This window comes from Myotis myotis, unplaced genomic scaffold, assembly GCF_014108235.1.
Source record: "Myotis myotis isolate mMyoMyo1 unplaced genomic scaffold, mMyoMyo1.p scaffold_m19_p_1, whole genome shotgun sequence".
NCBI lineage: Eukaryota > Metazoa > Chordata > Mammalia > Chiroptera > Vespertilionidae > Myotis > Myotis myotis.
In genome coordinates, this window is record NW_023416313.1 from 161921736 (window position 1) to 161933746 (window position 12011).

The 12011-nt window shown below is 48.4% G+C and overlaps 1 protein-coding gene across 3 annotated transcripts; it reads right to left on the minus strand.

The window, feature by feature from the left end:
- Positions 1-38: 38 nt before the first annotated feature.
- ELL3 (elongation factor for RNA polymerase II 3) lies at positions 39-3346 on the minus strand. Of its 3 annotated transcripts, XM_036299649.1 has the most exons (11): positions 3097-3339; positions 2839-2874; positions 2411-2523; positions 2121-2316; positions 1948-2027; positions 1744-1816; positions 1381-1558; positions 1254-1296; positions 955-1126; positions 704-748; positions 39-625 (listed from the first exon to the last, which is right to left on the minus strand). In XM_036299649.1, the coding sequence occupies exons 1-11, from the start codon at positions 3226-3228 to the stop codon at positions 515-517; spliced, it is 1179 nt and encodes a 392-aa protein (XP_036155542.1). In that variant the 5' UTR covers positions 3229-3339; the 3' UTR covers positions 39-514. The 3 variants fall into 3 exon arrangements, with proteins under 3 accessions (XP_036155542.1, XP_036155527.1, XP_036155535.1); XM_036299634.1 differs by having other exon boundaries at positions 2411-2874; positions 3097-3343; XM_036299642.1 differs by lacking the exons at positions 1744-1816; positions 1948-2027 and having other exon boundaries at positions 2411-2874; positions 3097-3346.
- Between the last annotated feature and the right edge of the window lie 8665 nt (positions 3347-12011).

Consider the following 12011-nt stretch of genomic DNA (forward strand, 5'->3'; position numbering starts at 1 on the left):
TAAGAAAAGCATATAAACTTGTACAAAGGACACAGAGACAGTTTTAATTTTTTAGCCATGTTTGTAAAAGAATTCACTTTCGGTACATTGATAAGACCCCAAGCCATTCCCCATTACATCCAGGTGTATCACAACTTCCTAAAAGTTACTGTTTTGTTAGGGAGGCTACCAGGCTGAATTCTAATGTCCTTGAGGTATCTTGTCCTGGAAAGGGTGTCATTTCTTTCTTAAGATTTGAAAATGACTTGCTGAACTAAAGGTGGAGAAGCTAAGCCTTGGCTGCTTTTCTTAGTCTCCTGGGCACAGCTATAGAGTGTTGGCACTGCGCCCACACCCTAAAAATTAATACATGGCAACAATGAAAATCAAACCTTAACCTAGAGCAGCTCTCCTACTTGCCACCATGGATTCAGCAATAACAAGAGCGGACAGTTGCACTCTACTTCATTTACAGCGGTTTTGTTCCTTTGCATCACACCGGACAGAGAGGGTCGATAGCCCTTGACCAGTTAGTTCAGCTGCCCCTGTTCTTTTCCTCAAACTCCAGGATGAGACCTTTAATGTGGGACAATTTCTGATGCAGGTACTCACAGCGACACTTTTCTTCCCTGTAACCTGGGTATCGCTGCAGAGAAAAAGCATCCATGTCAAAAGAAGTAATTCATTTTTACCTTATTGCTAGCATTCCCAAACCTAGTCTTACCTTCCTGAACTTTTTATATTCCTGGACTATCTTTTCTTCCAGCACCTGAAACAAAGAAAATGCAGCATCAAGTTTAACATTGAGAAAAAAACTAGTTCTCTTAAGGGAGGGAAGTAACTTCCTCTCATGCTACCAAATGATACAGAATAATTTTTATCTTAAAACAGGCTTGCTTGTCACTTCGGTCACTGAAAAAAACAGGGAGTTTATGGCCAGTAGACCTGGGAAGCCATCCTGAGTCCAGTCCTTACCTTGTGTTCTGGAGTTCCTCGCTGAACTCTCTTGATCTCTGCTCCCAGCTCTATGAACCTTTGGCTTGCAGCCCCAAATCGAGCATGCAGGATGCGGTATTCAGCATAATCTCTCTCAAAGTCCTGCTCATACGCATGTTGCTGCTCTGCAGTATGGATGGCCCCATATTGCCTGCCAGGAGCAGAGTTAAGTTACCACCTTCAATTTCATTACCTGCCAAAGCTCCAAGCTCCCAGGAAGTTCATCTAAATCTCATGTGCACAAGGCTTGATAAACTTAGAAATGGCAGGGGACTCACAGGACGTAATCTGGTACCTCTTCAGGGCTTGGGGATTCAGAATCTATGAAGGAAGGACGAAGACATGAAGGCGATTATCGGCCTTTTCCCCCACTGTGGCAGTTTTATCCTCTTCTCATTAACTCACCTGCTTGAACTGAGGGACTGTGTTCCAGTCTGGGGCCCATGTCTTCATGTTTATTTTCTTGCTCCCAATCTTCTCCCTCTCGTAGGTCCTGAGTGGGCAGTCCTTGTAGTGGACTTGGGGCTAGAGTTCTGAGCCTCTTTTCTTTCAGTTTTATAGTGGCTGCAGGTGCTGGACGCTTCTGTTGGGGAAAATACTTTTGTCACACTAATAGTATGTCAAGAAGCCTCCTATTCTGTGCCCTCTACTCTCTCTCTTGAAAATTATTTCCATGTAATAATCTCTGTGAGCATCAAAATGAAGGATCCCAATTTTAAAACTTTAGCTTGATTGGACAAATCTCTCTGAAAAACTGTTACAATTTACCTTGTTCAGATGTTTCTGGCTAGGAGAAGGCAGTGCCTGGTCAGGCTCTCTGTTTGGAAGACAGGTCTGGTTCCTGGGATATTTGCAGAGGGAATGGAAGAGATGAAGACCGGAGTGGGAGGCAGAGCTAGATTTCTTATTGTCTCACTTAGGGTGGAGATTCGAGGAAGGGTTTCTCAGCTTAGTCCCACTCTGCCCACGTACCTCACTTCCCACTGTGCCATGTGTTCCCTGGAGGACCCGGGGAGTGACCATCTTTGGCTGCTTGCCCGTGGATCTGGCACCTGGCAGGGAAAATGGCAGGGGCCCTTGGCTACCTGGGCTTCAGGCTTTGCCCCACCTTATCCCAACTTCCCTGCGGTTTCTTCTGGCCTCACCTCCTCTAGTGCCATCTGTGGCTGTGAAACTGCATCTCTAGAATAATCCCTGATGTGCCAGTTCTCAGGATCTCTGGAATCGTCGGTCAGGTTGTGTCCCTGACCTGAAGATGGGGCTGGGAGAGAATCCATGGCTGCCCAGATACTGAGGCGCTCCCTGAGTGGCCCCAGGCAGTGCAGGCGGTTCGGCCCAGGTCTGGAAAGGTGGTGGAAAACATACCGGGAGGGTGGAGAACTTTCAAAGCAGCTGTGGGCATCCCCGTCCTGACTTCCCACGAACGCTCTCTTACCTGCCTAAGCGTTGGTACACAAGGTCCAGGCCACCACCAGGGCCGTCCTGGCCACACTGGGACACTGTGAAGGAGAAGAGGCAGGAGCAGCCAGGGCCTGGGAGCCTCAGATACTGGGAGTGAAAGGAGACCGTAAGCCCCAGGAGCCAACCCTGCCCCCTCCTGCCAGTGCCCTTTCTCCCCGAGCCCGCCTGAGCCCGAAGAGGGGTCCCGGGGGACTCGTTAGCAGCCAGGTGCAGCTGGGCCCGAGGCCCCAGGAGGCCGAGAGGGCACAGCCTCCAACCGCAGCCTCCTGGGGCCGCCACCCCAGCAGCCCCCTCACCCGCTTCGGGCTCAGTTCTCAGGAACTTCCTCAGACCGTGACCGTCTCCGTCTCCCGCCCTGAGCCCGGTCTGTTCTCCCCGCACACACCCCCGGTCCCTTCTTACCCCTCGGCTGCCTTGGAAAGCGATCACCGGCCGCACCTGCGGGGAGAGCACAGAGGCAGCTGAGCGCAGGTGCCGCCGAGTCCCCAGACCTCCGGTGCCGAGAGGGACCGCGCTCCGGGCTTCACTTGGAGAAGCTGGCAGGTCGCGGAGGCCGGCGCCTGTGAGTGCGGCTCCCTACCCCCGTCCCTCCGCCAGGGCCTCCGGCTGGGGCCCGAGTCGAGGGTTAGGGTCTGGGGAAGATGGGCCCGGCCCCCGCACCTGTTGCCGCTGACACTCGTGCAGCGCCCGCAGCGCCGCGTCGTTGAGCCTGAGCAGCAGGAGGCTGGTCCGGGCGGCGGGGGTGAAGCAGAGCCGGAGCTTCCCACCCAGAAACTCCTGGGGTCCCGCCATGGCCGTGAGGTCGCGGGCCGGCACAACTCGAGCCACGCGCGACGGCCGCCACCAACTAACTACTTTCGCTCTGCAGGGCGCGACTTGCACGGCCGGTAGCCCAGGTCTGTCCCGCCCCCGCCGGGACCCCACCCACTGGGCGCCGCTCCCCAAGTCCGCCCGCTGCGTGGGCGGCGCCTCGCTCGCTCCTGCCTCCCGCCCTGAGCCCGCCGGGCCCCCACGGTGTCTTTTTGGTTTGGCGCGACCCTCCTTGGGCTTTTGGCAGGGGCTCCCCCCGTTCCAGCCTCAGGCTCCTCACCCAGAACCTCCAGTCCCGCCTCAGCCTGCCCAGCAGACCTGAAGCCGGCGCTTCTGTCTCTCAGTGGAGCGGAACCTGCAGCCGCTAGTCTAGAGGCTTCCAGGCGCGGGGGAGAGAGCCTGGCTGCCCAGAGCCCCCAGGTCGGGAGGATGGCAGACCCAGCAGTGGATTCCTGGCTCCGACACCTGCTGCAGCACTTTTGCTTTCTTTCCGCCCGCGGTACTGATGCAGATCCGAAACCAGTTTCTAACTAAGGATGGAGAGAAAATCGGGCCCCTGAGTGTCGCGCCAGCGGTGAAGCTTGGTTGTCGAGGGCTGGAACGATCCCCATGGGTTAAACACGTGAAATGGTTGTGAAAGGGAGTTGGCCCACTCCCTCAGGAGGACAGGGGGTGCCATGAAGTTGCCAGATATTCCGTAGGTCCAGATCCTGGTGCAGTGAGACCCCAGGACCACTCTCAGGTCAGCCCTTGGTGCTTCCACTCCTCCCTCTCTATATAATCCTATGTAATAAAACCCTAATATGCAAATAGACCCAAGGGTGGAACAACCTATGGCTATGACCTGCACCGACCACCAGGGGGCAGACGCTCAATCCAGGAGCTGCCCCCTGGTGGTCAGTGTACTCCCACAGGGTTACGGATCAGCCATAAGCCCGGCTCACAGCGCTAAGGAGCAGCAAGCAGGTGGGCGGTAGGGAGTGAGGGGTCCTGGACTGCAAGAGGGGCAGGCTGGGCTGAGGGACACCCGCCCCTTCCCTGCATGAATTGTGTGCATCAGGCCTCTAGTTTAGGTATGTTTCCCAAGATCCCTGATGTTGTTCTCTTTTCTAACCAGGATCCCTCTGCTAAATCTCAACCAGCATAATCCCAGGTGACCTTAATGCCCTCCACCCCAAATCAAATTGACTACAGTACATTTGTCAAAACTCATCAAATTGTATTTAAAACATTCTATTTTAATGTATGTAAATTATACCTTAATAAAGTTTACTTTAAAAATCAGTGCAATAAACCTCCAACAACAAAAACATTTACTGGTCCGTGTCCTCAGGGCTCCCTACTACTCTGGGTGACAATTTGCTAATCAGATAAATCTTGTGGCACTAGGTAAAGCTGGTCTCCCAGGGTTCCTTTTCTTCTCAGAAGACATCTGTGGCCTTTTGTTAGATCTTCCTGGATTAAAATCAAAGTGGGAGGGTGGGAAGGGTGAAGGTGAAAGAGGGCATAGAGGGGATACATGATGATGCGGGGCGGGGGGGGAATAAATAATATGATTGACTAACAAACTGCCCAGCACTTACTGGACAAACTTGGTGAATAACAAGACCTGCTTTTATTAGAAAATAAAAGGAGAGACTAGAATGGTGAAATTTTCCAGAGAGGAGGGAAGGAGCCGTGCTGTAAGAGGAGGCAGCTGGGGAAGGTATTTGTTGAAGGGAGGTAGGGATCGAACATTTGTTGGGTGTCCGTTGTTAGGTGTCAGGATCTTTGCCCGTTATTTAATCCCTATAATAGTTTTATAGAGCAGGCATTGTCCACATTTTTCATACATTCATTCAACAAGTACTTATTGAGCTCTGTACCAGACACTGTACTGGATCCTTGGGCTACCTCAACGAACAAATTCTTGCTTTGGCAGACACTAAACATACCTAAGAAATAAGCATTAAAAATATAGTGTATGACCTTAGCTGGTTTGGCTCAGTGGATAGAGCATTGGCCTGCAGACTGAAAGGTCCCAGGCTTGATTCCAGTCAAGGGCATATGCCCAGGTTGCAGGCTCAATCCCCAGTAGGGGATGTGCAGGAGGCAGCCGATCAATGATTCTATCTCATCATTGATGTTTCTATCTCCCTCTCCCTCTCCCTTCCTCTCTGAAAGCAATAAAATCATATTTTAATAAAAAATATATAGCGTATGGGTCCTGGCTAGTGTGGCTCAATTAGTTGAGCATCATCCCATGCACCGCAAGGTCGCTGCTTCGATTCCTGGTCAGGCACATGCCCAGGTTGCTGGTTCAGACAGTAGGCAACTGATCAATGTTTCTCTCTCTCTCTCCCCCCGCTTCTCTCTCTAAATATCAATAAAAACATATTTTACAATATAGATATAGTGTATGGGATGTGGAGGGAGTTTGAAGAGGGTAAAGGGGGTCAAATATATAAAATATATGGTGACGGGGTGGGAACAGACTAGAAAGTGTCAATTCTGGGGAAGGACATATGTAATACTGTCAACTATAAAGATTTTTTTAAAATATGACAAGGAGATGAGACTTTTGGGTGGTAAACACACAATGTAGTAGATAGGTGATGTATTATAGAATTGTACACTTAAAACTTAATTTTACCAATGAATGTCACCCCCAATAAATTTAATTAAATAAAATAGGGCATGTTAAAAGGTGATAAGTTGCCCTAGCTGGTTTGGCACAGTGGCTAGCGTCAGCCTGAGGACTGAAGGGTCCTGGGTTTGATTCCAGTCAAGGTCACATGCCTGGGTTGCACGCTCCATCCCCAGTGTGAGGCGTGCAGGAGGCAGCCGATCAATGATTCTCTCTTATCATTGCTGTTTCTCTCTCTCCCTCTCCCTTCCTCTCTGAAATCAATAAGTGCTATAGAACAAAAGAAAAAATAGAGCAAGGTAAGGGGGTTTGGGAATAGAGGAGGGTTGGGAGGGTTGACTATATATTAAGTAAGGTGATCAGAGAAGGCCTTCTGGAGAAGATGAAATTTGAGCAATGCCCAAAAGGAGGTGAGGGAATTGGCTAAGCTGCACAGTTGGAGGACATGCTCTTTAGAAGAGGGACTAGCCACTGCAAACTCTGTAAGTCACAAGTGTGCTTGAAGGGTTTGAGGAAAAGCTGAGGCCAGTGTCACTGGAACAACATGAGTGAGGGGAAGAGTAGTAAGAGATAAAGTCAAGAAGATAAGGAGCAGAGGGAATTAGTCACGAAGGGCCTTGTGGGCTATTGTGTAAACTTTGGCTTTTACTTTGAAGGAAATGGGGAGTCATTGCAGGATTTTGAACAGAGGAGTAACATGAAGTCACTTCTATTTTAAAAGGATCACTCTGGCTGCTGTGTTAAGAATAGACTAGGGCCGTGGTTGGCAAACTGCGGCTCGCGAGCCACATGCGGCTCTTTGGCCCCTTGAGTGTGGCTCTTCCTAAGCCTTAGGAGTACCCTAATTAAGTTAATAACAATGTACCTACCTATATAGTTTAAGTTTAAAAAATTTGGCTCTCAAAAGAAATTTCAATCGTTGTACTTGTTGATATTTGGCTCTGTTGACTAATGAGTTTGCCGACCACTGGACTAGGGGAACAAGTATAAAAGCAGTATGACCTGTTAGGTGGCTATAGCAGTAATCCAGGCTAGAGATGGTGGCAGCTTGTACCAGTGGATAACAAAGCACATGGGAGAAGGGATAGGGTTCTGGATATGTTGAGGGTAGAGAATTTCCTGGTGGGTTGAATGTGGTATGTGAGAGACAAATGTCATTAAGGATAACAAGGAATGCCCTGGCTGGTTTGACTCAGTGGATAGAGCATCAGCTTCCGGTCAAGGGCACATGCCCAGATTGCGGACTCGATCCCCAGTGAGGGGTATGCAGGGGGCGGCCTATACATGATTCTCTCTCATCATTGATGTTTTTCTCTCTCTACCTTCCTCCCTGAAATTAAAAAAAAAAAAAAAAAAAAAAAAAAGGATAACAAGGATTTGGGGCCAGAACACTAAGATGAAATTGTCATCGACTGAGAAAGGGAAGACTGCATGTGGAATAGTGTTAGTTCTGACTATGCTGAGTTGTCCTAGAATCCACATGGGCAGGCATTTATATAAACAATTTGGGAGCAGGTGCAAGATGTCTTGGGCTAGAGGTGCAAACTTGGTAATACAAAACATATGTGTGCGTTATGTGCCATTGAGTCAGCTCCAACTCCCGGCAATCCTATGAATGAGAGACGTCCAGAGTGTCCTGTCCTCAAAGCCCTACTCAGCTCCTGTAGCATCATGCTAAAGGCTTCTTTTATGGCGTCAGTTCCTCTCATATGTGATCTTCCTCTTTTCTTGTTGCCTTCAGTTTTTCCAAACTTTATTATCTTTTCCAGAGAACCCTGACTTCTAATTTTGTGCCTGAAATAGGACAGCTTCAGTTTTGTCATTTTTGCATCCAGAAACTTTTCAGGATTGATTTTCTCTACTACCTGCTTGTTCATCTTCCTGTTGGTCTAGGCCCGAGTATCCATAGAACTCTCTCCAACACCAACTTTCAAATGAATCATTTTTTCCCCCTATCAGCCTTCTTCACTGTCCAACTTTCACATCCATATACAGTAATTCGAAATGCGAGGGTGTGGATGATTTTAGCCTTGGTCTCTAATGACACACATTTGCTACTAAACATATAGGTGGTATTTAAAGCCATGAGGCTGGATGAGATCACCCAGGAAGATAGAGGAGAGCCCTGGGCACTCCAATCTCTAGAAAGAGGTCAGGGTGAAGAAAAGCCAAGCCAATTGAAAGGAAATGGCCAGTGAGGAAGGAGAAGCACCAAGAACACCAAGAGAGTGTGATGTCCTGAAAGTGAAGTGAAAAAAATGTTTAGAGGGGAAGGGATTGATCAAGTGTGTCAAATGCTGTGGATAGGCCAAGTAAAATGAAGATTTAAAATTGGCCATTGTGATAAAAGTTTTCTAAAATTGACAGTGCTGATGGTTGCACATATCTGTGATTATACTAAAAGCCATTAAATTGTGCACTACACTTCAAATGGGTGAATTCTATAGCATTTGAATTCTGTCTCTTTTTTTAATCTTCACCTGAGGATATTTTTTCCCATTGATTTCTAGAGGGAGTAGAAGGGACGGAAGAGGGGGGAGAGGAGAGAAAGAGAAACATTGACGGGAGAGAGACACATCGATTGGTTGCCTCCTGTACACGCCCCTACCAGGGCTGGTGAACCTGCAACTGAGGTAATTGCCCTTGACCAGAAATGGAACCAGTGGCCCTTCGGTCCACAGGCCAGCACTCAAACCACTGAACCACACCAGCCAGGGCCATCTTCATCATTTTTAAGTGTAAATTCAGTATTGTTAAGTACATTCACATTGTTGTGCAGCCAATCTCCAGAACTCCTTTCTTCTTGCAAAACTGAAACTCGATACCCATTAAACAAGTTCCCCCCCATTTCATATTCCTCCCAGCCTCTGGTAACCATCCTTCTTCTTTCTGTTTCCATGAATTTGACTACTCTAGATACCTCATGGTGGCATCATAAAGTATTTTTCTTTTTGTGACTGGCTTATTTCACGTAGCATAATGTCCTCAAGATGCATCCATGTGTCAGAATTTCCTTCCTTTTTAAGGCTGAATAAGATTCCATTGTATATAATATCCTATCTAATAAAGAGGTAATATGCAAATTGACCATCACTCCAACATACAATATGGCCACCACAAGATGGCCAGCAGGGGAGGGCAGTTGGGGGTGACCAGGCCTGCAGGGGAGGGCAGTTGCGGGGGGACCAGGCCAGCAGAGGAGGGCAGTTGGGAGGGACAAGGCATACAGGGGAGGGCAGTTGGGGGTGACCAGGCCTGCAGGGGAGGGCAGTTGCGGGGGGGACCAGGCCAGCAGAGGAGGGAAGTTGGGAGGGACAAGGCATACAGGGGAGGGCAGTTGGGGGTGACCAGGCATGCAGGGGAGGGCAGTTGCAGGGGGGACCAGGCCAGCAGAGGAGGGCAGTTGGGAGGGACAAGGCATACAGGGGAGGGCAGTTGGGGGCAACCAGGCATGCATGGGAGGACAGTTAGGGGTGACCAGGCCAGCAGGGGAGGGCATTTAGGGGCAATCAGACCAGCAGGGGAGCAGTTAGGCATCGATCAGGCTGGCAGGGGAGTGATTAGGGGGTGATCAGGCTGGCAGGCAGAAGCGGTTAGGGGCAATCAGGCAGGCGAGCAGTTGGGAACCAACAGTCCTGGATTGTGAGAGGGATGTCCGACTGCCCGTTTAGGCCTGATCCCACTGGGGTCCTAGATTGGAGAGGGTGCAGGCTGGGCTGAGGGACACCCCTCCCTCCCCCTGCATGAATTTTGTGCACTGGGCCTCTAGTATTTATATATTTTGTTTGTTTGTCCCTTTATCTGTCAATGGACACTTGAATTGCTTCCATTTTTGGCTATTATGAATAATGCTTTAATGAACATGGGTGTACAAATACCATATTATTATTTTATTTATTTTTTAAATGTTTTTATTGATTTTAGAGAGAGGAAAGGAGAGAGAAAAAGAGAGAGAGAGGAAAACAGCGATTAGTTGCCTCCTGCATGCACCCCGACTGGTGACAGAATCAGTGGCCTCTTGGTGCACAACAAGATGATGTTCAACCAACTGAGCTTCACCAGCCAGGGAAAAATACCATTTTTTAAAAAAATGTATTTTAAAACATTACTCTGAGAAGGGGTGCATGACACAAAAGAATTCCAGTAAGTGGTCTGGCTAGGATTTGAACTCAGGCCGCCTGGTTCTGGAGCCTATGGTTGCCCTCCACACTTATGAGATCATGCCACATCAGCAGCCTATACTCTTTTACATCAGGACAGGCTCTGCATCCATATATGGAAGAAAAGGAAACAGACATTTTCCATGTATGCATGTGACCCTATTTCTATAGAGTTATTAATTTGGGTCTTCTCGTTCCCTTTCCCCTCATGCTCCTCATCACCACATGCTTTGGACCTAGAGATTCTGTCCTTTGGACATGGGAATGTTTCTCTCCTTCTTATCAGAGCCTGCTAGGCCTGCAACCCTGTGGCTCTGAGGTCTCGCTCAGCACTGAGAGTGTCCACTTGCCTGGGAGCCACATGTCCTCCCACAGTCCCAATGCTGCTGCATTGAGGGTCCACTTTGACATATAGCCCCAGCATAAGAACTTGAAACCCTGTCGAATCGAGCAAGAGTAGGGCTATACATATTTTCCAACAGAGTAGCCCAGACTCTGCTATGTATTATCAGCTCTTTGCCTCTGAACTTCTGTCCAAAGGGTGAGGGAGAACTAGAAAGGAACTCTTGATGGGAACAGATAAATACCTGGAGTTTAGTAAGCAGGGAGTGAGAAGCAGAGAAGAGAACTGGAAGTGGGAAGGGTTGGAAACTTGCATTATCCCCTGGTGTCTCTCAGAGGAGAGAAGGACAGAGGATAGAATGGATGAATGCCTGCATAATACAAATGCAGTTCAGCTGAGCCAAGGGAGAAGCAGAGGTATGCGGAAGGAGGTGCTGCTCTGAGACCTCAGCTTTGCTCATGATTTGTTCACAAAGGCAGGTAAGATGGGGAGGAGGTGCTTGGTGGAAGCAAGGAGCTATTCAGGAGCACCAGTGGTCAGGGGTGAGATGTCATCACCCAGGCCCGAAGAAGCCCAAGGTAAAGTGCCTTAGCTCCCCTCCTTAGGCATTTCCTGATCCATATTTAGCAGCTCTTCAAGAATGGACACCTCCGTCAGCCCTGAGCCTTCCAGGACTTAGAACCTGCTCCCAATGCAAAGCCACCTTTTCTGTGGGGATAACTCTAGCCCACACTCTTTCTGCATTCTTCTCCTATCCTAGGTATCTTTGTCTCTGGACCTGTTCCTGGATGTTTATCTGTTTCTTTCTATCAACACTTTCTTCTCTCAATCCAAACTTATGGTTTGCTGGGGAGAGGAACGGGGGTGGGGCAGGGGGAGCAGTGGGAGGTGAGGATGATGGTAAATGAAGATTTCCTAAAAGATCAGTACCAAGACCTCTTATTCTGCTCTCTCCTCCTAGGCTATTTCATTCCTTACCATGGTTGGTTTTGTTTTTAATATGTTTTTATTGATTTCAGAGAGATGTGGGAGGGGGGAGAGAGAGAGAGAGAGAGCTAGAAACATGTCCCCTACTGGGGATCAAGCCCACAACCCAGGCATGTGCACTGACCAGGAATCAAACGATGATCTCCTGGTTCATGGGTCGATGCTCAATCACTGAGCCACATGGGCTGGGCCATGATTGGGTTTTAAATTAAATATTTATTTGTTTTTATGAAAGTTACACATGTACATGCATGTTCTTTATTATATGTTTTTTATTACTTACAATGGGGGGGATGGGTGTGGGGTGGAAGGGATCAATGGGGAAAAAAAGGGGGACATCTGGAATACTTTCAACAATAAAGATAAATTTTTAAAAAATCCTAAAAAAACAAACAACAACAACAACAAAAAATCCTTATCCCACTCTGCTTCCCAATGCGTAAAGGAGATTACAACTCTTAGCTGATTCTTCTGCCATTTATTGCTTTTTCTAAATATCACACCATTTCTTGTTTTTTAAGTTTCAGATTTAAAAAGATATATTTTTATTTATTTCAGGGAGGAGGGGAGGAGAGAAGAGAGATAGAAACATCGATGATGAGAGAGAATCATTGATTGGCTGCTTCCTATATGCCCCACTCTGGGTTTC